Source organism: Panicum hallii, chromosome 4, assembly GCF_002211085.1.
Source record: "Panicum hallii strain FIL2 chromosome 4, PHallii_v3.1, whole genome shotgun sequence".
Classification (NCBI taxonomy): Eukaryota; Viridiplantae; Streptophyta; class Magnoliopsida; order Poales; family Poaceae; genus Panicum; species Panicum hallii.
Genome location: NC_038045.1, coordinates 2560628 through 2584205, shown reverse-complemented (window position 1 = coordinate 2584205; position 23578 = coordinate 2560628). Strand labels below are relative to the sequence as shown.

The 23578-nt window shown below is 49.6% G+C and overlaps 5 protein-coding genes across 6 annotated transcripts; 2 read left to right on the top strand and 3 right to left on the bottom strand.

The window, feature by feature from the left end:
- Positions 1 to 1169: 1169 nt before the first annotated feature.
- Positions 1170 to 4337, bottom strand: LOC112889675. Its single transcript, XM_025956424.1, has 4 exons — positions 4194 to 4337; positions 3921 to 4079; positions 2790 to 2869; positions 1170 to 1503 (listed from the first exon to the last, which is right to left on the bottom strand). Exons 2-4 carry the CDS (start codon positions 4032 to 4034, stop codon positions 1413 to 1415), a joined length of 285 nt encoding a protein of 94 aa, XP_025812209.1. The 5' UTR covers positions 4035 to 4079; positions 4194 to 4337; the 3' UTR covers positions 1170 to 1412.
- Positions 4338 to 4501: 164 nt separating this feature from the next.
- On the top strand, positions 4502 to 6624 carry LOC112888629 (40S ribosomal protein S14). Its single transcript, XM_025954899.1, has 6 exons — positions 4502 to 4638; positions 5452 to 5571; positions 5651 to 5696; positions 5778 to 5863; positions 6060 to 6189; positions 6303 to 6624. Exons 1-6 carry the CDS (start codon positions 4636 to 4638, stop codon positions 6368 to 6370), a joined length of 453 nt encoding a protein of 150 aa, XP_025810684.1. The 5' UTR covers positions 4502 to 4635; the 3' UTR covers positions 6371 to 6624.
- A 221-nt stretch (positions 6625 to 6845) lies between these two features.
- Positions 6846 to 8073, bottom strand: LOC112888626 (early nodulin-like protein 1). Its single transcript, XM_025954896.1, has 2 exons — positions 7756 to 8073; positions 6846 to 7648 (listed from the first exon to the last, which is right to left on the bottom strand). The coding sequence occupies exons 1-2, from the start codon at positions 7925 to 7927 to the stop codon at positions 6996 to 6998; spliced, it is 825 nt and encodes a 274-aa protein (XP_025810681.1). The 5' UTR covers positions 7928 to 8073; the 3' UTR covers positions 6846 to 6995.
- Positions 8074 to 17488: 9415 nt separating this feature from the next.
- LOC112888620 (polyubiquitin) lies at positions 17489 to 20761 on the top strand. Of its 2 annotated transcripts, XM_025954887.1 has the most exons (3): positions 17489 to 17617; positions 18941 to 20287; positions 20516 to 20761. In XM_025954887.1, the coding sequence occupies exons 2-3, from the start codon at positions 18941 to 18943 to the stop codon at positions 20540 to 20542; spliced, it is 1374 nt and encodes a 457-aa protein (XP_025810672.1). In that variant the 5' UTR covers positions 17489 to 17617; the 3' UTR covers positions 20543 to 20761. The 2 variants fall into 2 exon arrangements, with proteins under 2 accessions (XP_025810672.1, XP_025810671.1); XM_025954886.1 differs by having other exon boundaries at positions 18941 to 20761.
- Positions 20762 to 21703: 942 nt separating this feature from the next.
- LOC112888627 (polyubiquitin 11-like) lies at positions 21704 to 22744 on the bottom strand. Its single transcript, XM_025954897.1, has one exon. It carries the CDS (start codon positions 22685 to 22687, stop codon positions 21890 to 21892), a length of 798 nt encoding a protein of 265 aa, XP_025810682.1. The 5' UTR covers positions 22688 to 22744; the 3' UTR covers positions 21704 to 21889.
- Positions 22745 to 23578: the final 834 nt, after the last annotated feature.

Below are 23578 nucleotides of genomic sequence, written 5' to 3'. Positions count from 1 at the left end.
GACAGGGAAGGGGGCCTGTGACATGAGCTCAGATCTTTGCTACCAAACTCTCTGATGGATGGAGAACGTGACGAGGTGATCTGGGCATTAGATAACCCCAAAACCTTCTCTACTAAGTCATTGTACTCCTTTATATCCAACTGGGGGATCTCGATGAAAGAAGGGGACAACTCGTGGAAAATCAAGCATGAAGATAAAAATCTTCCTATGGCAGGTCGAGCATGATAGACTTCAAACGGCGTCTGCGCTGAAATTGCGGGGTGGCGAGGGAGCCAACTCTGCTGCCTGTGTGGGAGGCGCGAGGATGTTAATCACATTCTTTTTAGATGTTCGCTTGCTAGATTCCTGATCCATCTGGTGCGGGGTTCCGGATGCCCTAGGCTGGGGAGGCCTCCCATCTTCCTGGGAAGATTGGAGAGGCCGATGGATTACTAGGGATTGTGGGATGCCGAAACGGTTTGCCATTGTTTCGTTCGCGGGTCTGGCATGGGCGCTTTGGATTACCCGGAATAAAATGGCAATTGAGCACCAACTTCCTAACCATGCTATACAGGTAATTCATCTGGGCGTTGCGTTTATGCAGAAATGGCGGCCGCTCCTGAAGGCTACTACTGATCAAGACAAGATGAAGGAGGTGGTGGACCGTCTCAAGATCTGGGCGCTGGAGTTTAGTCCAAGCATAGCTTGTATTTCTGACATTGGCGAGATCTGATACTTGCTTTGCTGTAACAGGACTAGTTTCCCTTTTTACCGTTTTGCTTGCAAGCTGGTTACCCCAACTTAACTTGTGTACCTTTTTATCGCTTTCAGTATAAAGATTCGGATCGGCAGCTCGTTATGAATTCTCGACAACCTGCCGCCCCCATCACAACTTGCTGCAGCTGCAAGAACGAATTCTCGCGCAAAATGGCCGGCAGAGCGGCAGTACAGGGAGGTAATGCCAAGGAGCAGTTCATCAGTGCGCCTGCACTTTACACATTGTCTGAAACCGCCCACCCATCTGGAAAAGTGTAGGAATCAATCACCATTCATACGCAACTGTACACATGTAACAGTGTGAAGTACGAACATAGAGATAGTGACCATACGGCATTCTCCTTCAGAGGCCATATTTTGTTGGGTCTGTCAGAGAGTGAACATGAGAACGGAGCAAGGCACTTCGCTCTGGGTGCTCAAGTGAACTGGACCAGCACGTCGCATTTCAGTACAAAAAAAGCACAGTTCTTGCATAAGAAACAGCGATTTCAATGAGTTCGCAGCATGGAAAGGCAGCTCTGTGGGTCAGGGTTTATTAGATTATAAACATCCAAACATAAGCAGCTTTGTGGTTACATGATATGAACCCTATGAGGAAAAAGCTGCTGCTTGAAAGGCGATGGAAAATTCGTACGAGATAGACTAGGCACGCTTGTTCAAGACTCGGATGCCGGTTGTTCCAGATTGACTTCCACCCTTCTCGGAGGATCCAGCTGCAGGTAAGTATAGGGCTCCGTTGGTTCCTCCCTGCAAACCACAGGTCCATATGTCAACAACTGATGACGCTAGCTAAAGGGACAATCTTCAGGGTCATAGTATCCATTGCAAATTTTCAGTGTTGAAATAGATTTTTGGAGGAATCTAGGGCCTATTTGTATCATGTTCATGCCCAAAGATTGCCTGGTGTTACCACTTTCTTGCCTAGCTTGTGGTGATGGAAAGCTCACCATAACTTAGATTGTGTCTTGGGTAACAAAGTTTACGTGCCTAAGACATCTTGCCACAACTCCATGAGCTTATGGCGTGTGGGACCTAGCTCCTCAGGAAAAATTTGGCAGGCCTAAGTTGTGAACCGAACGCTTTCCCAACCGAGTCAAACAGTTAGTTACTAGTTCTCCTGGGTGGATTATCATGAGCTGCATGCTTCAAACAAAGTCCTCAGTAAGTTGGTGTCCGGGTACATCTTCCTGAAGTATGTTACTCTTTTTTATAGGAACGGATAGTAGGGTTTTTTACACCCTTTTCAATTTGTGGCATAGTAGAAAAATATATTTGTTGTTCATTTTAGTGCCATTTAATCTCTAGCTGCTCAAGCCTTGGCTTGTTTAAACTTGGCAAAATGACTAACCAGGCTGAGACGTTCACACTGATGTTGACTAGACATGTGCCCGATTTCACAGCTATCCAATGCATCAAAGGACACACCCGATCCAAGCAACCTAAGCAACTAACAGAACCAACTTCCAGAAAGATGCAACATCACATGTGGAAGTAAGCCGGTCTCTGAGAGAAACTAGCTAACTGATGGCACAGCCAGTCCAAGAACTACACGAGCAGTCACCCCATAAACTTTGGGGATTCACATCAATGGAGAACAGGTTTACATAAATTCTACAAGATTGCCAAAAACAACCTTATAAGCTAATTCGTACGATCAAGTAACTGCGTGACGGAATTGAGAATATTGCTGCTACATAAAAATGTTGCAAACCACCAAAATCTTGCCTCCTGTAGAGATTACTCTTCATAAGCAATCTCCGCAGTGGCACAAACTCCTCGATAAATAAACAGTAAGGACATAAACAGGATAAAGTGGTCCACCTTATCAGTAACTAAACTTTAGTCTGTACATGCTAGTTTGGATTCCCCTCAATCAGAGCTTGCCTATTTCTATTATCAATCAATTTAGAGCTTAATGCATTAGAACTATCCAACAATGTCTTCCATCGTATCACAGATTCGCACATCAGATAAGATATGCCAAAAGCATCAAACACACAAATGATGGTACACACAAATGATGGTACACATACCCAGGTTTCGATCGCATGCATTGCCAGAAAAGCTTGAATGGACCCGGAACTGTCTTGAATGGATTCCCTTCAAAGACAGCCTGCAAAAATAATTGAAAAAAATCAATGTATTCAGCATATGTACACTGAAGAATTTTAGACTTAACAATGCAGCTTTTGACCTAATGCTGTAAAAATCATGAAAAACAAAGCCAGTGGCTTCAATCTTATATTGAAAACATGCAATAAGTGGCTATGACTGATCACTGCTCACTACCAATCCCAAATGGTGGTAGGATTCTGGATGCTGGCAGGTTCAGCATCAGCATATAGCACAGCCACCATGTCATTGTAATGACAGTAGACAGCAACAAATGATTCGTAGGCATTGTTTCGGTAGTGCTGGGCTGCTGGCTGCAGCTTCGACTGCAGCAGCCCGCCAGCAACAGCTCCAAAGGCACCTGGGCAACAGCAGCCCAAGATGATGAAATAAGCAGAAGCAAACAGGCTTATCACCTTGTTTCATGATGTTATCAGTACCTACTTTTTTCAGGGCTTAAAGAGAAACAGGAAAGCATCAGGATGGTTTCTAAATTCTACACCATTCCAAAATGTGCACTTAGGCTTAGATATGGGATCAATTCCATCAAGGAAGCATGCATATTAATCAGGTTGGCTCATTGTCCATTCTTAACCATGCTTTACGGATTTAAATTGGGGCTGCAGACAACGAAAGCATAAAAACAGTGCGAAGCAGAAACAATCATGATTAAAGGTTGTTGAATCATGGTTTCTTCTGGGGCCTATGAGCAGGCAACATTGTGCGACAAACATTCCAGGAAGACATGTTCAATGCTTAGATATGGGATTAAATTGGAATTTTAAGACGTGATGGCTGTGAAGCATTCACTGAACAATGCAGTGCCAGCCTGATGCAAATCGAGTGACACTAAGCTGGCACAACCAAAATTGGTAGATGGCAGCAAGCAGGTATTGGGGATACATCGCTGGACACATCACTAAACTGGCAAAAAATTATCGTCTGCTCGTTCAGATAGTTATGACTAATGAGCTGTGACAATCCTTGTTCATCAGCACAATGGGCAAACCGCTAGTAGCAACATACGAGAAATGACTAGAGAGGGAGCGGACCTGGACGACGTCCTCGGCGCGGTCGTTGCAGCGGTGTGCCTTGGGCTGCCTCGTGTCGCCCTCCGGCAAACCCCACGGGCTCTCCCGCCGCGGCACTGGCCTCTCTTCGCTCATCTTCCCCCTCGTCCCCCTCTTCTCTTCTCTCGTCTCTCCTCCTCGCTTCAAAGAACAGAAAAATGAGTCAGATTCATCAAATCACTCAGCAAGATACACCCTCCCACAAATCCTCAGATCACGACAACGCAGGAGATAGATAGGAGTAGACGCGCTCACCGATCGACCTCGCCTCCTACCCCTTTGCAAGCTGAGTGCGTCCGATCCCGGGAAGAGACGACAGCTGCTTCTATTCTTCCCCACTGCTCAAGTCCAAGCAGAGGCGATGGGGAAGGCGACGATACCAAATGGGCTGCATTCTAATCCAGCAGCCCGCTTAGCCTAAAAGTTCGGCCCGTTAGGAGTTAAAGCCACCAAATTACCGGTCCGGGCCTAGTGTAAGAAGCAGGGCCCACCTGCAGCTGCAGAGGGGCGAGGGCAAAAGAGGAATTTGCGTTGAGCAAGGGTGGCACTAAAACCCTAGTGGGCTGCGGCATCGTATATAAGCGCGCACCCCTCATTCTACGCCCCTCTGAAGTTTCGGCGGCGGCGTAGGCAGCGGCGGCGTGCTCGATCTTGACACCAGGCGCTCGGCTCCGGTCACCCGTCGCTCCACGCAACCATGGTAAGCTACTCTCTTCGCGTCTGGCTAAGGCTCGTAAGCGGATCTAGGTGCAAGCGTGGTAGACTGGTAGTGGTGGGGGAAGTTTCGAGATGGGTGACTAAGAGCATATAGATTTGGCTGGAAAATTTGTTGGTTGGAGCTTTGGATTTGTGTGCTGGACTGGTAAATCACAATCGAGATTAGACTTTCGCTGAATTAGTAGCTGACTGTAGTTAGTACTCCTGAGTTGAAGACTGCAGTGATGTGCTTGGGCATTATTTATGCGAATCTAATCATACTGTATCAGTGTTTTGAGAGAAGTTTAGCTGCCAAATGCAATATTGATATATGCTGTTAAAACCGTTGAAGTATTGACATGGCTAAAACCTGCTTGTTAGCAACTAAGAGTAGAGCTGCTGATTGCTTTGGTTGAATTGCTTTCTAACTTTGAAAATCTATATGTTCAGCAGGATACACCGTGATAGTCTTGTTTGGTCTTGAAATGGTTGGCTTGATTCGTAGACTGAGACCAAGTCGCTATTGAATCGCTTGTAGCTGTTTTAGCTAAATGTAGTTTTTCTCTTATTGTCAATCCATCGTGCACTGTGATGCAAGCTATTTATGCTACTGGCTTGTGCCCAACTAGTATGGTATTTTGATCGACTTACAGCCCTAACAATGTAGAATCGTTAGGATTGTTCTCAGCTCAGGTTAGCTCATTGTGTATTGTAGAATTGTTCTGTTGTATATTTATGCTACTGTCTTGTGCCCAATTATTTAGTTAATGCAGGTATTATAAGTTAAGTGTCATCTGATAGTAGTATATGTTTGCAGTCGAGGAGGAAGACCAGGGAGCCCAAGGAGGAGAATGTCACCCTTGGCCCCACTGTCCGTGAAGGAGAGTATGTCTTTGGTGTTGCTCACATCTTTGCATCCTTCAACGACACCTTCATTGTAAGTATTGTATGTTTTACCTGTGTACGGACCTTTCATTTGCTTCCCAAGTTTAATTGTGTGCTGTTGTAATATGCAGCATGTCACTGATTTGTCTGGGAGGGAAACTCTGGTTCGGATCACTGGTACTATCCTTCTCCTCAGTCCATGATGGTCAAAGTTGGTAATTGTATTTAGTTGTAACCATGGTGTGCTAAACCATGTAGGTGGCATGAAGGTCAAGGCTGATCGTGATGAATCATCACCTTATGCTGCTATGCTTGCAGCTCAAGATGTTGCAGCTCGTTGCAAGGTATGTGTGATGAGGTCAAGAATTTTATATGAGGTTCTGCTACAGTCAGTCTCATTGATTTATTATTTGGCATCTCATTGATATCCGTCTGTATATCCAAAGATTATTTCTGCTTAATTAACTTGTAGCTTATTAGGATGATGTTATAGTTGCTGTATCCAGATAATTAATTTGTGAGTTGGTCTTTTGTCTTCAGGAGCTTGGTATCACTGCGCTGCACATTAAGCTTCGTGCCACTGGAGGCAACAAGACCAAGACTCCTGGGCCTGGTGCTCAGTCTGCTCTCAGGGCTCTTGCTCGTTCTGGCATGAAAATCGGGCGCATTGGTAAGAATTTTAATATCTTGCAAACACTTTGTCTCTGATGTAGTTTGGTCAGTTGTCTTGCAGAATGTTGTGTTATTTCTGTACGCTGATGGCAACATTTATGTTACGTGCAGAGGATGTTACCCCGGTTCCCACTGACAGCACTCGCAGAAAGGGTGGTAGGAGGGGAAGGAGGCTGTAGGCGTCTTCTCCTGGCTATTTGCCATCTCGTGGCACAGGCCATGAAGAAACTAGTCCTCTCTGGGTAGTGTTGCTGTTCCTATGCTTGTCAAGAGGAGCTTTAATTTTGCTCTAAGTTGAGGATCATTTACCGTTAGTCGAACCTGTGATGTTGCATGGATGATATTTTGGTTGAGGAATTGACTTGCCATATTTATGCTAAAACGTGTTTGCACTCTAGAACCGTGTGTTAGTAATGTACCTGTTGGATGTCAATGGCATGGTTTTGCTTGGTGCTGATCAGAAAATACTTTCTGAATGCGAGTTTCAGCATCGACCTTTTAATGGTCATGTGCTGACTAAGCTCGAGGTGGTGCCGTGACGGTGTGCTAATGTGTGTCCAGAATTAGTTTCTAAAGATGTGAAGATGTGGATGTTTGCCTGCCTACCATCCGCCACGCAGCACTACTTATTGAGCATTTCAAAATCGAGACAAGTATGCAAGCAAACACAATCGTGCGCGTCTCTATTATTCCACAAACGTGAGAACAAATTCAAATACAAATGATCATGATCCTCTTCACAATGTAAGTTATCCCACTCGAATTACACTACTGCACAAAAGAACGCCTCGTAGCAAGATCGTTTCAGGCAGCAAGCATGGCGTAGCCGATGATGACGCCGAGCGAGCCGACGAAGCCTGCGACTACCAGAGCGGCGGCGTTCGTGTTCGCGTCGCTGGCGGAAGGCGGAGGCGGCGTGGCGTTGCCCTCGGCGCCCGGCGCGTTGGCGGAAGCGGACGGCGGCTGCGACGCGCCACCTCCCGGGGTTGTGGACGGCGACGGGGCCATGGGCTCCGGCGGCGAGCCCGGGGTGGTGGCGGGAGCAGGTCCGGGAGCCGAGGCCGCCGGGGACGGCGGCGAGGTCGGGGTGGCCGCGGGCGCCGGCAGAGGGGCGGCGCCTGAGGGTGGCGGCGACGAGGGGCTCAGCGCAGGCGCGGCCGCGGGAGGCGGCGAGGACGGGCTCGGCAGAGGCGCGGGGGACGGCGGAGACATCATGGGCGGGGCCCCCGGCGGGGTGCGCGCGCCGGTGCGGTCGGCGAGGACGACGACGATGAGCTTCTCGTTGGCCCGGCAGCTGGCCTCGTTGCCGCTGATGAAGAAGAAGGGGCCCGAGCGGTCGAGCGTGAACACCGTGTTGCCGTCGTCGAACTTCTGGAGGTACGACGAGGTGTTGCACGCGTTGTACGCCGCGGGCTCCACCAGGAGCACCGAGTCCGTCTCCTTGGGGTACACGAACACTGCACGTACAGGCACGATCAGGATCAGCACGCACGATCGGTCGGTCACGCGTCATGGCAGCACGTGATCTCGCGGAGGAAGAAGACGAGGAAGGAGGAGCGCTTACGGAGCTGGTCGCCGATCTGGAACCGGAGCCTCCCAGCCCAGGTGTTGTAGGGCTCGAAGCCGGCGTCCGGCACGCTCCAGCCTCTCTGGCCGCCGACGCGGAACTGCGTCGCGCTGGCCGCCGCGACCACGAGCGCGAAGCAGGCGAGCCCCAGGCCCAACGATCCCGCCATGGCTGGAACGCGCTTCAGCTAGCCCTCGCTTTGCGACTCGCGGTGCTCCGTCGATCGACGGGAGCTCGGGGAGAAGAGACGCGACACGAGTGCTGCCTGCGCACTTGGACTCTGGAGGTGTCGAGGGGTGACTTGACCATCTAGGGCGCAGGGGACGACCCGTATTTGTAGCACCTCGTTTCCGGTCTGCACGCCGCGGGCTTTACACGGTGTCAGGTTCGTTGCTTTCACCGGTTAACCACCTGGAGGGTGGAGCCAAGTTACCTCGCGACACTGCGCTCTCCACGTGATCAGCGATGGATCCGGGCTGGGCTTGTGCTCCGCATCGCATCCCGTCGCGCCGCACCGCCGCCGCCGGGCGCACCGGGTGCCTGCCCCCGGCGACGACGAGTGTCCCCGGCCAGGACCCACGGCCGCGTCGGCTCCGCCCCGGCGGCCATCGCGTCGCGCCGGTCTCGCTCCAGTCACGCGTGCGCGGCCACGTCGCCCGAGCTGTCTGTCGGTGCGCGCTCATCGCAACGGCACCTCGCACGCGCCACCGTGCACCGCGGGTGCTCTGACGAGTGTCGACGGCGACGACGACGGCTCCTCCGTGGCCCGGTCCCGGTACGTAGCCAGCCGGCCGGCGTCGCTGTCGGAGGGGCGTGCGCGACCCGTGCCTATCCGGCCGGTGCTATCCATGCACACATGGCAAGCCGCCGGGGCCTGACGCCCCGGTCAAGCGGCCAGCGTCGCTGGAAAGTTCCAGGCCAGCCTGAACGCTCGCATTGATCCGTCCAATCGAATCGATCCAGGGAAACGATAAAAACGAAAGAGCAAAAGAGGAATTTGAGCTCATCGCTTCATCGGTCGACAGGTCAGACGTACAGTGCGAGACGATAACAATCTTTTTTCAGAGAACGGCTCTGAACTTTCTTGCGTTCAGAGGGTGTGCTTTCGCGACCGTGCTGGCGAAGTTATTCGAGACTTGACCTGGCTGCGACGAAAGCAAGCTCAACCTGCGGCCATGCCTGCACGCGGAGCCACGGGAGGGCTGGTGGCCGAGGACCTTTCTCGCCGGTTGCCACACGTGACCGGCCATGGAAAACAAGACTCTTGGGGCATCTGACAATGAAGCGCAGGGGGAATTCAGACACAAGTGTCCCAAGAGTTTGTTCAGGTCAAAATCCCTGAAGAGGCTAGTGGTTTTGTCTCCAGCACTGACCTGCTCTTGTGATGCTATCAGGCCACACACATACTTGTCAGTCCGAACAGAAACACAGAATCGACGAAGTGGCCGGCTTGACGTGTTCTTCACTTGCCTACCGACAGTCCATCATTCAGCAACCAGGACCATTCAGCAAGCGACGGGAACGCATGAATGCGGTCTATTGCTCTCCTCTTTCACTCTGTTCCTGTCCTTTTCTGACGAAACTGAACTCGGCTCCATCTTCATACAATCATACCACGCCCCGAAACCAAACAGATCAAAGCCAAGAAAACGTTGCAAGCGACAAACCGTGTCAAGAGCATGTACAAGTACGGTGATCGCGGAGGCGCCCTCTGCGGCTCTGCCGCGATACCGATCAGGCGGCTCGCAGGCCGGCGGGACGCAGATCACCGGAGTCGCTGCAGGCGGTGGCGAACGAGCCCCTGGAGCGCCACGAGGACGACCTCGCCGACGAGCCGGGCGATGGCGCCCGGGCTTTCTTCGGCCTCGCCGTCGGCTTCTTCCGGGCGCCACTTGGGATGCCGGCGGTGGCAGCGTCGGAGCTGCCGGTGGTGGAGACCTCTGCCGGCGGCAGCACGCCGCCTGCCGGTGGCTCGAAGTCTGCAGCAGACACAGCAACGCGAGTCAGTCGCCGAAGAACGCGTGCGACGGGAAAAAAAAAACATGGCGCGGCAGGTGCTGAGCTGCAGCACGGGCGCAGCGAGCCAGCGAGTGTAGTCTCGCTCAGTGGGCCGAACGCAACACACGGAAGAAGATGGCCAGGGCCGAACCCAAATGGCCCAGAATAACCCGTAACGGGCCGAGCGGCGGAATGGAGGCTGTGGAGTGGGGGAGCCCGTTCCGTTACTTCCGCCGCGCGGGCCGAGCCGAAATGGTCGTGTCGTGCGGGTGGAGTGAGGCCGATCAGGGGAACTGATGGGTGGTGGGCTGGTGGCCGTGGGCTGGTGGGCTGGTCGCAGTTTGGCCGAGAAGGAAAGTGATTCACGAAAGCTTGTGTCAGAGCTCTCTCGGCCTCTCTCAACTCACTGTTCATAGAGAATTTCATTTCAGAACCTGTCGCTCCTCGGTGGCTGCCTCGCCCAGAGGGCGTGACGAAGATCAATGTAGACGAGCATTGTCCAACAGTTTGAAAAGGATTTGGTGAAGGTGAATAGTATATCTGAAAATTTTTAAAAAAATTCGCAGCGGTTAAATTTATCGGAATTTCCGACTAATACATCGAAACTTCCGACACATGACCGGAACTTCCGATAAAAAAGAAAGTCTTTATATGAAATTCAAAATTAAATTTAAAACTGTAGAATCTGGCTGAATCAAAAGTTGCGTAATAATACTAGGAGACTTCTGCAAGCACAACAACTTGAGTATATAGATCGGCACAGAATAAACTCTAGATCAACAAGAAATTAAATAAATACAATAATCACAAGATACAAAAGATTTATTGCCGAAGTTCATCAGGAAGCTACGTCTCCGTTGAGAAACTCACAAAGAGCATGATCTTACATTATTCCTTTTTCTATCTTAATCAAGCATTGAGCCACTTGCTATAAAATTCACAAAGGATGGGTAATACAAACTTTCCGAGACGCGCACACACGAGAGGACGCTCAACCGAGCGACGCCGAACCGTTTAGAAGCAAGTCAAGAGTAACAAACGCGAATTGATGGATGAATATGCTTCAAGTGTTTTTGAGATGAACATGACTGCCTTCTTACTCAAATGCTCAAGCCTCACACCTTAATCTTTCTCTCACCCAAGTCCTAACTCAAATCAACTCAAAGATTAGTTCTTGGAGGGATTGGGAGAAGGATTAAGGATTAGTTCTTGAAGGGATTGGGGAGAAAGATTTGAAGCTCTATGAGATGTTGTGTTGGTGGAGAGTCAACACTAAATAAAGGAGAGGCTGGGGAGATATAAATACCCGAATTCTAAAAACTAACCATTAGTATACTGGTTACGTGATTGTCGGAACTTCGGACCCTATTAAATCAGCTGGCCAAGACCCCCGTCGGAAGAAGCTGGCAACTTACAACAGGTGTCGGAACTTCCGACACTCACTTAAATAATGAGAAAAATTAAATGCACAAGTAAGTGATTTGTGTCTCTCCTGGATAGTTAGCATCTCAATTAAGCACTTTGACATCTTCAAGCTATTCATTCGTATCCCTAGTACGGCGTTTCCTATAATCAAATTCAAAATAGAAATTAATAATAGTTCTTTCATGCTTCAACACCGTTTATCAAGTAAATTGGCATCTTTTCTTACTCTTTTTCTTTTTATTGGATCCTAACCTATCCATAATTTCGATAAACTCATTAAATCCTTAATTATACATATTATCAACACCAAAACTCACTAAGGGGAGCAAATACACTTTGATGTGTTTCGGTCGCTGCAGTTGCTAGTAATTCTTTGGGGGCTTTCCTGGGGAAGCCCCAGCGGTGGTTTTGGGAGATGCCATGGACCCCGAGACGCTGGAGGCGCTGGCGTGCAGGGAGGGTTTGGCATTGGCGAAGGATTTGCTTATTCGCTGCCTGGTGCTAGCAAGCAATTGTTCCAACGTCGTCAGAAGCATTAAGGGAGAGGCGATGAGGTCTTATGGCCGGATTGTCCAAGAGATAAAGGTGACGGCGAAGGATTTTCTGTCCGTCCGATTTATTCATGAACACCGTGAATCAAATTTGGATGCCCACAGCTTGGCTAGATCATCGTTGTATAAGGGTCTAGGTCGTCATATTTGGTTCTTTGATCCGCCTTTGGGCATTGTACCTCATACTCCGTTCATGATCAATAAGATTTTGGCGAGTTGCTAAAAAAAACCTACCTGAATCCTAATTTTTCTCTACTGAAACTTAAACCATGCGAGGATTCTCTAGGCTGGCAATGCGAAAACGCAGACAAACGGCACGTGGCAAGAGCAGAGAGTCTACTACTGCCACAAGAAATCGATCACCCCATCTTCCATCTGGATCGTGGACTCGTGGTACGGACTGACCTCACGATTCATGGAGAGAGTCTCCGTTGTAAACCAAAGGTAAAATGAGGGAGAGCTACTTGCCTAGGGAAGCCCAGGAGGCCTGCCTCGACTGTGCAGCAGAGCTTACGGATGCTCCTCCTCCAGCTGCCGCCGCTACCTCCTCTACTCTGAATTCACTCATCTGCTTAGATAGAACGACCGGACAGAAAATTCAGAACCAATGGGTAACGTTGCCAAGACGATGTTTTCTTTCTCTCGAAGAATTACAGATTTACAGGAGTCAAGATCAAGAAGTGATCCTTACCCAGCTTGGACAGGAGCCGCTAGCGCCGAACCCTATGTGCGACACATACCTCACGTCCGTAGGGTACCCGATCTCGATCTCATGCTCCCTCTGCACTGCTGGAAGCCACAGAGATCCAAGCTTGCATCAGTCCTTGATGAGCAGATCCACAGTTCATCAACCGCATACTATTAGTATCTTTATTTCTTTCCGGGAGTGGGGTATATAAGATGGACGAATGGCTCTTACTAAATATTTGAGCGATGATCTTCAACCCTCTGAAGATGCCCTTTATCGTCATCGCCATTGGCGAGGCCTTCCGTCCCAACAAAAACAGAGGTTTGTTCTGAAACCGCAGGCAAGCTCAGAATGCTGAAGGCAATGCTCACACATATCAAGCCAAGTACCAGGTGATTTTCAGAACCATGCAATAGAGATCAAAATCAGAACAGAGAAAAAGTAGCTGTACCTTCAAGGCTATGTGTACCTAGGTTGCAAGCTTCCTTGGCTACGAACAAGCGAAACTACTTGTCGGCGATCCTCCTCGTTCCACCACAAAACCTCCACTACTTCTGAAGTTCTGGATGAAAAATACTGCAAAAAGAGAGAGGGCAACCGGAGCTTTCGGTATCTCCACAGAAATCTTGGTTCAGAAAATGAAGCGAGTAGAGAAGGGAAAGGTGGTGAGATCGAATGAGATGGGAAGAGATCTGAACCTTCTATATGGACAGCACAGACCTCCTTAAATAAAGATGATCGCAGAGTAGGTGGTGTTTCCTCTTCCACTCTCTACGGCCATTTCTTGAGATAGGTGTCTAGTCGTCGCAGGCCGTGCTGTAGCTGTGTACCTCGAGCTTCATGTGTTACTGTCCTCCTTAATTTCTTCTCGTTAGCAACTACTAATGCTTTGCACAGTTGCAAGATGATCTTTTTGAAAAACGAGATAGCCGTGTCTGTATGTTCAAGATCTGGATGGTTGTGTGTTCACCGGTGCAAAACACCGGTTGCACAGCCACTTTCTCACATGAGTGAACTTAAGTAAGTCTTAAGTGTACGCTTTCTCCTCTACACACTTAACCTAGCAGCTAACATCTGAAACTTTTCAGACCCCAATTTTTTGAAAAAGGTTGCTGAGCTAAATTTTCAAAAAGTTTTCAGAGTTAGGACAGGACACTCCACCAAATCACTGAAATCGAGAGCTGACTTGAACCTACATATGTGGTAAATATTCAGATTTTACATGAAGAATCGCTGGATCTACTTCATGCCCGATCTCATGCTGGAAACTATCTAAGCAATGCATTGATACTGTCCGCCGGTTTTGGTTTTCTTGATGTAGATTGCACCAGCAGCACGATCTCTTGATAGAGATGAGCTTTAAAGGCTGGATGCATGGCGGCTCAAATCCGTCATGTGTCAATGCATGGGGTCTGATGGTCCTAGACTTTTAATCAGCACGATTTACAGCGGCAAATGTTTGGTGGTTTTACTGGAGGACATAAACCTGGAACAGTAAAAGATGATAGCAGCAAGCTGTGTACTTGGTCAGGTCCAATCATTTCGAGTAGCATCTAGTGCAATGCTTTCCATGTTTAAGGGTGTTTGGTTCCGCGGACTAAAGTTTAGTGCTTGTTACATCGAATCTTTGGATACTAATTAGAAAGACTAAATATGAGGTAATTATAAAACTAATTACATAGATAGAGGCTAATTCATGAGACGAATCTATTAAGCCTAATTAATCCATCATTAGCACATATTTACTCAAATCATGGAGTAATTATGCTTAATAGATTCGTCTCGCGAATTAGTTTCCATCTGTGCAATTAGTCTATATTTAATACTCCAATTAGTAACCAAACATTGATGTGATAGGGACTAAAGTTTATTCCTTGGAACCAAACACCCTCTAAGTAGATTAGTAGCTGCTAAATATGTAAGTACAAACTTTGATTTCTCTGGTCAGGGGGTACAATTTTTAGCTGAAAGTTCAGCGTCAGTGATCAGTTCCTTTGGTTTCACTCCACTAAATTGTTGCCCATCAAAATCTACTTTTTAATATATCAGATAGAAAGTTTTCCATCTTTAAGTGGATTTTCTGTTAAATGTATGTTTTTTTAAAAAAATAAGTCTTGTGGTCATTTCTGTACCAAATCCAAATTTTATTTTTAAGCTGTAAGCTCAACATCAGCAACGTATTCCTTTGGTTCCACTCCTCTAAATTTGGCTTATTAAGATCACTTTTTGTTGGCTCTTATATACTCACCACAAAGAAGAAGAATAAACTTCAGATCTTCGGCGTTGTTCTTGAAGGCTAGGGTAGTTGCTTTATTATCCTCAGATTCATTCTCTTTCCTGATGGCTTCAGGCTTCATAAGGATTAAATGTAGCAGTTGAACCAGGAAATCAGGCGGCTCATGCCGGCGATATGGCCTTTTATGGTTTCTTCTCTCAGAATCAGTAAGCAATGCCAAATCGACCGAATAAACACCACATCCAGCAACTTCATGCGCTGTAAATTCTGTTCTTGGCTGTAAATCCAACAAGGAAGAACCTTTAAAATGCTTGGGCTGGTTTAATCCTGAAAGCCTGCCTGCTTGCGGCATTAGGCCCACCCAATGACCCAAATTCCAAGCACGCCATGGGCACCAGGTTGGCTTGGGCTGGGCCTCTGGGCAATCCTGGTGGGATTTTGGAACGGAGCCATTTCTTCGAACAATTATTTTTCTATGGCAGATATCGTGATATTGCTGAAAAGCCCTGCTCTCCGTCGAGTTACATGCGTAATGCCATTTGTTTGGGTATGTGGATGAGATTGCGCCTGCTTAGAATGGTGCGTCGTCATTGTGCAGCTCTGGCCTGCAGAACCCCGGGTGCTCAAAAAAGGTTGCGTCGTTCTGCAGCTGGCCTGAAGAATCAGAGTTCTTGCTGCTGGGTGGTTGGGTACATTATTTGACTACTAGGATCATCATGGAGTCCTTCGCAATGGCAGCTGGGCAAACACCTTCAGAGTCCACGCACACACAAATAAAGGGGCTCCATTTGCCTGCTTCGTTCCAGCTGAAACGCAACCGGAGACATCAACCACGATATGGAACGTCGTTAGCAAGCCCAATGGAACGCGGCCGGAGGCATCTTGCTATGTAATGTGTTGTTGGCTTCATCCTTCATGCACAAACCGCCTCCATGTCCATGATTTCCTTTTTTTTTTCTTTCCCAACCGACCTTGGGCAACCACCATGGAATTCCTTGTCACCATGGATGACAGTTCAAGCTGGCGTGTCCGTTCAGACACCATCGCCCTGCAAGAACTCCTTCCGCGCGAGCCCGCTGAACCAAGGGAGCCTTTGCGTTCGCCCTTTGGCACGGCATCGTTCAGCTCGTCGACAGATCAACTGAACCCAGCGCGCGCAGTTGGCGCCGGAGCGCAAAGCGAGCCGTGCCCGTGTCTTCCTTCCAGCAGGGGAAGGAAGCCCTCTAGCGCAAGCAAGACGACGACCGGAGAGATGGATGCTGCTGGAAGAAAATTAAAGATTCTTTGCTTTGCTTGTGGCTGCGGAGGAGGAGAAACCACGCAGCGGATAAGAAGGAAACCGCCTTTGCAAAACCAGAGCATCTTCTCTGATAAAGAAGATCGCGTTGCCTCCTAAAGCGACCTCTTTTTTATTCGATTCATGTCACTGAGAAATGGCACTGCTACGAAAGTTCAGGTCCAATCATACGGCTTTTGTTTATATAAGTAAATAAATAAGATGAAAATAAAAAAAATCCATGGACGAAAGCCACGTCCACAAGGGCGGCAAAGATGGAGGACCACAGGAGCACAACGGATGGATGTTTGCGACTTGCGAGCAGGTCCAACGTCTTCCTCCGTCGCTCACTCGCCGTTCAGATCACGTCGTCCAAACGGGGCGTTTGCCGGCGAGGACACGCCGAGCTAGTTTCGTTTCTTCTTCAGCAAAGGTTAGCTGGGCCAGACGCTGAAGGAGGCCGACATGTTAGATTTTTGTCAAGATTTTCCGGTCGAGTTCGGATTACTAGCTCCATCGTGCATACCCGCCAATGAATGAGTGGTGAGCATATCAAAATCGTTGGTCAACTTTCCTTCCATTACTTTTTAATACGTAACAATTATCCCTAAAGCCTAATTAAGTAATTCAACTTCCGAATTCAATAGGGGATCATCTGGGCACGACCTAATTGAAAGGATAACAATAGCTTTCAAACAACATTTCCACTTGTGGTAAGATTTAAGGTCTTAACATTGTATAGTTGTTTTTCTCACGGCCCTAGACTTGAGAAAGGGACCTTTTGATATCGTTATTGTGCTCCATAATTTTTAGTTGGGACAAATGTAATTTCTTATATTTACGATAAACTCGATTCTAATGTATTGATAACTCCAATGCCGTGTCCATTTATGGTGTTATCATTTGTTTCCTGATTTAAAGAAAAAATATAACACACAAAAAAGATGATTTTGGAAGTTTACAATCACGTTCACCATTACTCTCTACCATATCTTGGCGTTGTTGCCAAGCGTATCTAGTAATTTCATTCTTGAAAGCCTCTAGCTCTTAAACGTAATTTATGATACAGTACTATATTTTTTTTATTAAGGGCAAAAGATCGAGAGGTAAATGGTCTGCTCCGTAAATTTATCTTACATAGAGGCTTTAAAAAGAAATATCATGTAAAATCGCTTTTGTTAGAAGCAGGTCATGCATAACCTTCCAGGGACATGCCAGTTGTTAGTTGCTTTTTTTTAGTTTCTCTTTCTTTTACCTGATTATAATCTTTTAAAGTTATAGTCTTGTATTTCTAATATAGAAACGCATACGTGTGCGCCGTTGTTAAAAACAAAGAGATCATGCATGATTGAAGCATCACCATAACGACGTTAATCTTCCGTCCAGCCATTAACGGCCACCAACCGCAGGAGGCAAACGGCGTCACCATCCTCGATATCTCCGCGGCGGCCGCTGGCGTTTTCCGGAGAAATTGCGCGGTGGGGACGGATTCCACGAGAGCCTCTCGCTGCTGGGCCCCACATCAATGGCGTAACCTCACGGGACGCTTCCTCCCTCCTGCGGCCCTCCCCCGCGTATAAATAGCACCCCTCCCTCACCTCTTCCTCATCCAGTCCCCAACCCGTCGAGAAATTCTCCCGAGCGATTGCAATCGAAGCGAAGAGGTCTCCCCCGATCCTCTCAAGGTATGCGAGTCCTCGATCCCCTTCCGATCTATCTCGTTTCTCGCGTGCTCTCCCTGCTCGTGTTCGTCGTCGATCTAGTTTAGGGTTTGATTTGGTTCTGAATCGTTCCCTTTTCCTGCTTGCGTTCGATTTGTCGTCGATTCTCGGGTAGATGTGTGGATCTGCGGGGCGTGATGAGGTAGTTTGGTGTAGATTCGTGTTGGGCGTTCAATTTGCCTCTAGGGTTCGGCTGCTGTTGGCATGCCTGTGATCGAGCGGCCGGATAGGATTAGTTTTTTTTATATATATATGTTGGATGCCTGATTTCCTGTATGTTGGGTTAGATTGCTGGTACGATTCATCTAGGCGGTGCTTTGCAGAGGAACAGCCTTGCTGTTTAGTATTTGGTAGCTCTTTCTACATTGATTACTTTTGATCATAGCCTGATAATGATCACCGATTGGTGTGGAATTAATTATTTCATTGTCGAAAGCATAGCTGATGTAGATATAGCTGCACAATTTCTTCCTTGGCTCCTTACTGTCTAAATTGTAGAGTATACTGAGTTACTGCTTCTTTATCAGTTTCTCTGGATTGTTGTATCCAGTTAGGCCAGTGTTGTCAAAATTTGACATGGTAGTTCATCTGAAATTTCTCCGGACTGTTGGTATGCTCGTGGCCAGACTTAATTGATTAGGCTGTTCTTCATGTTGGATCACCCCATGGTTTGTGATACCTGTTGGGTTAGATTGTTGGTTCGATTGCTGTTTAATCTTGGTAGCTTCATCTAGATTTGTACAACTTTTGGTCACCTGATGATGATCACCGATTGTTGTAGAATTAGTTAATTCATTGTTGATCTAGGTGTGGAATTAATTAGTTAATTGTTAATCTATGGCATGGCTCATGCAGATATTGATGCAAATTTTCTTAACTGGTTCCTTGCTTCAGTGTGTATCTGTTTGTCTGTGTTTTAGGCCACATCATATGATTGTCAAAATTTTAAATGGTAGTTTAATGATAAATGTAGTTCAGCTTACTTCAGTGTTGATTTGCTTCAAATGTAGTTTTCTGTCCTATTGAACATAGAATCTTCATGAGATGTTAATGTATTCTCTTGTTCAGAATTGATCTGTTTCAATATCACAATATTATGTGTCCTGTAAAGTTTTTTAGTATGATTTGTTTTAAATTTAGTTAGCCTATCCTGTTAATATAGGATGATGAGCCGTGAGATGTTCATTCTCTTTTGTTCAGAGCTAATCATTTTCAATGTTGCAATGTTCTGTGTCTAGCTGGATGCTTACGGTGGTTTAACTCTCTTCTGTTCCTTAATGTTTGCAGATGCAGATCTTTGTTAAGACCCTCACCGGCAAGACCATCACCTTGGAGGTGGAGTCTTCTGACACCATCGACAATGTCAAGGCGAAGATCCAGGACAAGGAGGGCATCCCACCGGACCAGCAGCGTCTGATCTTCGCTGGCAAGCAGCTTGAGGATGGCCGCACCCTGGCTGATTACAACATCCAGAAGGAGTCCACCCTCCACCTGGTGCTCCGCCTGCGTGGTGGTATGCAGATCTTTGTGAAGACCCTCACCGGCAAGACCATCACCCTGGAGGTGGAGTCTTCTGACACCATCGACAATGTCAAGGCGAAGATCCAGGACAAGGAGGGCATCCCCCCGGACCAGCAGCGTCTGATCTTTGCTGGCAAGCAGCTTGAGGATGGCCGCACCCTGGCGGACTACAACATCCAGAAGGAGTCCACCCTCCACCTGGTGCTCCGCCTGCGTGGTGGTATGCAGATCTTTGTGAAGACCCTCACCGGCAAGACCATCACCCTGGAGGTGGAGTCTTCTGACACCATCGACAATGTCAAGGCGAAGATCCAGGACAAGGAGGGCATCCCCCCGGACCAGCAGCGTCTGATCTTTGCTGGCAAGCAGCTTGAGGATGGCCGCACCCTGGCGGACTACAACATCCAGAAGGAGTCCACCCTCCACCTGGTGCTCCGCCTGCGTGGTGGTATGCAGATCTTTGTGAAGACCCTCACCGGCAAGACCATCACCCTGGAGGTGGAGTCTTCTGACACCATCGACAATGTCAAGGCGAAGATCCAGGACAAGGAGGGCATCCCCCCGGACCAGCAGCGTCTGATCTTTGCTGGCAAGCAGCTTGAGGATGGCCGCACCCTGGCGGACTACAACATCCAGAAGGAGTCCACCCTCCACCTGGTGCTCCGCCTGCGTGGTGGCATGCAGATCTTTGTCAAGACCCTCACCGGCAAGACCATCACACTGGAGGTGGAGTCTTCTGACACCATCGACAACGTGAAGGCCAAGATCCAGGACAAGGAGGGCATCCCCCCGGACCAGCAGCGTCTGATCTTTGCTGGCAAGCAGCTTGAGGACGGCCGCACCCTGGCGGACTACAACATCCAGAAGGAGTCCACCCTCCACCTGGTGCTCCGCCTGCGTGGTGGCATGCAGATCTTTGTCAAGACCCTCACCGGCAAGACCATCACACTGGAGGTGGAGTCTTCTGACACCATCGACAACGTGAAGGCCAAGATCCAGGACAAGGAGGGCATCCCCCCGGACCAGCAGCGTCTGATCTTTGCTGGCAAGCAGCTTGAGGATGGCCGCACCCTGGCGGACTACAACATCCAGAAGGAGTCCACCCTCCACCTGGTGCTCCGCCTGCGTGGTGGCATGCAGATCTTTGTCAAGACCCTCACCGGCAAGACCATCACACTGGAGGTGGAGTCTTCTGACACCATCGACAACGTGAAGGCCAAGATCCAGGACAAGGAGGGCATCCCCCCGGACCAGCAGCGTCTGATCTTTGCTGGCAAGCAGCTTGAGGATGGTCGCACCCTGGCGGACTACAACATCCAGAAGGAGTCCACCCTCCACCTGGTGCTCCGTCTCCGTGGTGGACAGTAAGTCTTGGGCCATGGAGCTGCTGTTGTCCCTGGGCTCACAAGTCTGGTGCCTGCCTTGTCTCTCCAATGGAGATTGTCTTGGTGTCCTGTGGTCGTGTCCTTGTCGTGCCTGTCTGATGTGAGTCATGTCGTCTGGTTGTGTTTTGTGAACACTTGCTGCTGTGCAGCAGTTTGGTTGAACTATGCAATGAATAAGTGAGCCCTGAAGTTACTGTGGTAATCTTGTCTTCTGGATGAGTCGTCATTATTATATGGTTTATTCATGTTTGTGAAGTGGAAGCATTAATTTCCTCCTGGTGCGTTGCTTTTGCAGTTCTGCTTGTGTCGTGATGTTACTGGTTTTGCAAGTATGCTGCTTCCTTGATCGCAACTTCATTTTGGGTCATTCTTCATTTGGTTATGCTGGTGCTCTGGTTTTAGATTCATCATATATTTCAGATTAATGTAGTGTTTATAGGAACTATCATTTTAAATTTTCCCAGATGTCATTTGTGCTGCCTGGTTGTTGCATACGGCGTGGTTGTCAAGGCAGGTTAAGATTGCCGATCTCCTTTTGATCCTTGCTATCTCCAGATTATTTGGAAGATTTTTTTTGTTTCTTGAACAGGTAGATTGGTTGCAGCTATGAATTCATTGAAGCTATGGTGCCCAAAATGTCATGTGCTCCAAATTTTGTAGCCATTTTGCAGATGTAGCAACACGTTTTCAGATTATATAGTACTGCATCAAAATCAAATTGTTGGCGCCATAGTACATTACTATCACACTAGTAATGACCAGGAACAATCGCAGCCAGTTAACATGCCGGAGTATTCCACATGGATAAACAATGGTGCATTTCTTGAGGAGTTGATCAGAACCACTGAACTGCCAAACATGTCCGCAGAACCATGACAACCCCTTGCATGAAGATGTGCTAAAGTTGTTGACAGAAAGTCCAAACTCTATGATATGCACACATTATCAGCAAGAGATGGGGATTGTTATTTGCCAAAAATTTCAATTTTCTTTACAGTCGTTTGCATAGAACTGTAGCATAATACCATCGTTCCATCGCCGTCAGGCAGCCATGCCCTGAATACTAGCCAAAACGAAACTGAAGGACAAAACTCTGAAAGGCTGAGATCCCAAATTCCCAATGCACTATGGTCGAGTACCAAATTCCCAATATACTATTATACTGCATTGTTCCATCACTGTCAGCAATGCACTGAAGACGAGCTAAATCGGAACTGAAGAAAGGCCACCCTGAACCTGAAGCAACAAAACTCTGGAACCTCAATGCAGGATTGCAGACGAAGCGAAACCCTATACCCTTCGTTAAACCCCACGATCTGATCGCATACCGTCAGGCGCCGCCGGTGACGGTGCCGTTGAAGATCTCGATGGTGTCGCCGTTCTTGACCTCGTGCCACCGCAGTGTGCGGTCCTCGTCCATGACGTTCTGCTTGTACACGAAGAAGTAGCCGCCGCCGCCGTCGCGCACGGGGAGGCGCAGCCTCTCCACCTCCTTGCGCAGGTCCCGGACCACGTCCGTGGCGCCCACCTCCAGCGCCACCGCCCTCGCGCCGAACTTCACCTTGACGGCGATCCGCTGCTGGTTGGTCCTGGCCCCGTTGCCGCCGCCCGCCGCCGCCGCCGCTGCGGGGGGCTGGCGCACGACGGCGCACACCTCCATCATACTGTCCGCCGGAGGGTCGTAGTCCGCCAGCGCCTTGGCGTCCTCCATCTCCGCCTTGCCGTAGAACAGCGCCGTCCTCGCCGCGGGCAGCGCGCCGTCGGTGCGGTCCTGGAGGAGCTCCTTGAGGCGCGCCACGGTGTCGGGCGCGCGGAGGTCGAGCGCGACGCCGCGGCCGATCGCGGGGGCCGAGATAGCGACGCGGACGGCCGCGGGTGCGGCGGCGGCGGAGGGGGGCGTCGCGTCGTCGGGGAGGAGGAGGAGGACGCGGGAGCCCTGGAGGACGCCGTAGTGCGCGGCGTCGCGCGCGTCGTCGTCGAGCTCCCGCCCGGCGAGGAAGAGGCGCTGGGAGCCCACGGGGACGCCCTCGCGCGCGCGGACCGCCTCCTTCACCTCCCGCACCGTCGCGAAGTACCACACCTCCAGGGTGAACTCCCGGCCCCGCGGCGTCGCGAACGTCACGTCCATTTCCCCCGGCGCCGGCGTCGCAACGCGCCCTGTGGCGATCGTCGCGTCCCGTATCGGTGGCGCGGTCCCCCAGGCGACGGCACGGGCGGAACCCAGCCGCAATGCACAAGAGGAAGGGTCTTGACGACCCCCCGCGGCCGCGAGCGGTGGGGTGGCGGTGAGCTGTGTACGCGGGTTAACCGGCCGGGCGGCGGCGGGGCGCGAGCGAACCGTCCGCGACGGGCGTGGCGGTCCGCGCGCGCGGGGCTGGACTGGACTGGATCGCAGGCGAAGCCTCTGTTTCGGCGGAGCCACCGGCCGACGCGACGCGTCCCGCGTGTGGGCGGGCGCCGTCAAACCGCTGGGCGCTGGCTGCACGTTGCGCGGCCGGCCCGGCATCCACCCTGCTGCATGCAGGCCGGGCACGCAAACCCGGATCGGCCCAGCTTACATTCTTTCTTGGGCCGCGCAGGGTGGCTTTGCTCAGTTTTGGGCTGGGCTCATTTGAAACGGTGTCCACGACGACGAAAAGCACGCAGGCCGTAGTCCGTAGGCCCGTAGCCCAGGCCGCACGGCGACATGCGTACGCCGTGCCTTGAATACGCACCAACCCAGAAGCGAACGACGCGCCAAGCCTGCCCCCAACGACTTTCTTGTAGCTAGCATCTCCCAATTTCCCACGCCATGCTTGCAATTTGCATCCAACAGCGACCTAGCCCAAAATCAAACTTGGGTTCTAGCTCCTTACACCGACTCCAAAAACATTATTGGATATAAATTGGTATACAAGATTCAAAAGAAAACGGATGGCATATTTCGTTGAATCGGTCTTTTTCGCCACGTCGCGTATAAAGGGAATCGAACCCAACTCTTCCACGAACCCCACGAATGGTCCTCCCTTGACTCAATGAA

Coding starts and splice junctions, on each gene's coding strand:
- LOC112888627 (XM_025954897.1), bottom strand. CDS start 22,687: ATGGACGTGACGTTCGCGACGCCGCGGGGCCGGGAGTTCACCCTGGAG.
- LOC112888629 (XM_025954899.1), top strand. Junction 5,572..5,650: donor CCTTCAACGACACCTTCATT/GTAAGTATTGTA, acceptor TGTAATATGCAG/CATGTCACTGATTTGTCTGG. Junction 5,864..6,059: donor ATGTTGCAGCTCGTTGCAAG/GTATGTGTGATG, acceptor TTTTGTCTTCAG/GAGCTTGGTATCACTGCGCT.
- LOC112889675 (XM_025956424.1), bottom strand. CDS start 4,034: ATGAGCGAAGAGAGGCCAGTGCCGCGGCGGGAGAGCCCGTGGGGTTTG. Junction 2,870..3,920: donor GCGCCGAGGACGTCGTCCAG/GTCCGCTCCCTC, acceptor TTATTTTTGCAG/GCTGTCTTTGAAGGGAATCC. Junction 1,504..2,789: donor TGCATGCGATCGAAACCTGG/GTATGTGTACCA, acceptor TGTGGTTTGCAG/GGAGGAACCAACGGAGCCCT.
- LOC112888626 (XM_025954896.1), bottom strand. CDS start 7,927: ATGGCGGGATCGTTGGGCCTGGGGCTCGCCTGCTTCGCGCTCGTGGTC. Junction 7,649..7,755: donor CCAGATCGGCGACCAGCTCC/GTAAGCGCTCCT, acceptor CTGTACGTGCAG/TGTTCGTGTACCCCAAGGAG.
- LOC112888620 (XM_025954886.1), top strand. CDS start 18,941: ATGCAGATCTTTGTTAAGACCCTCACCGGCAAGACCATCACCTTGGAG.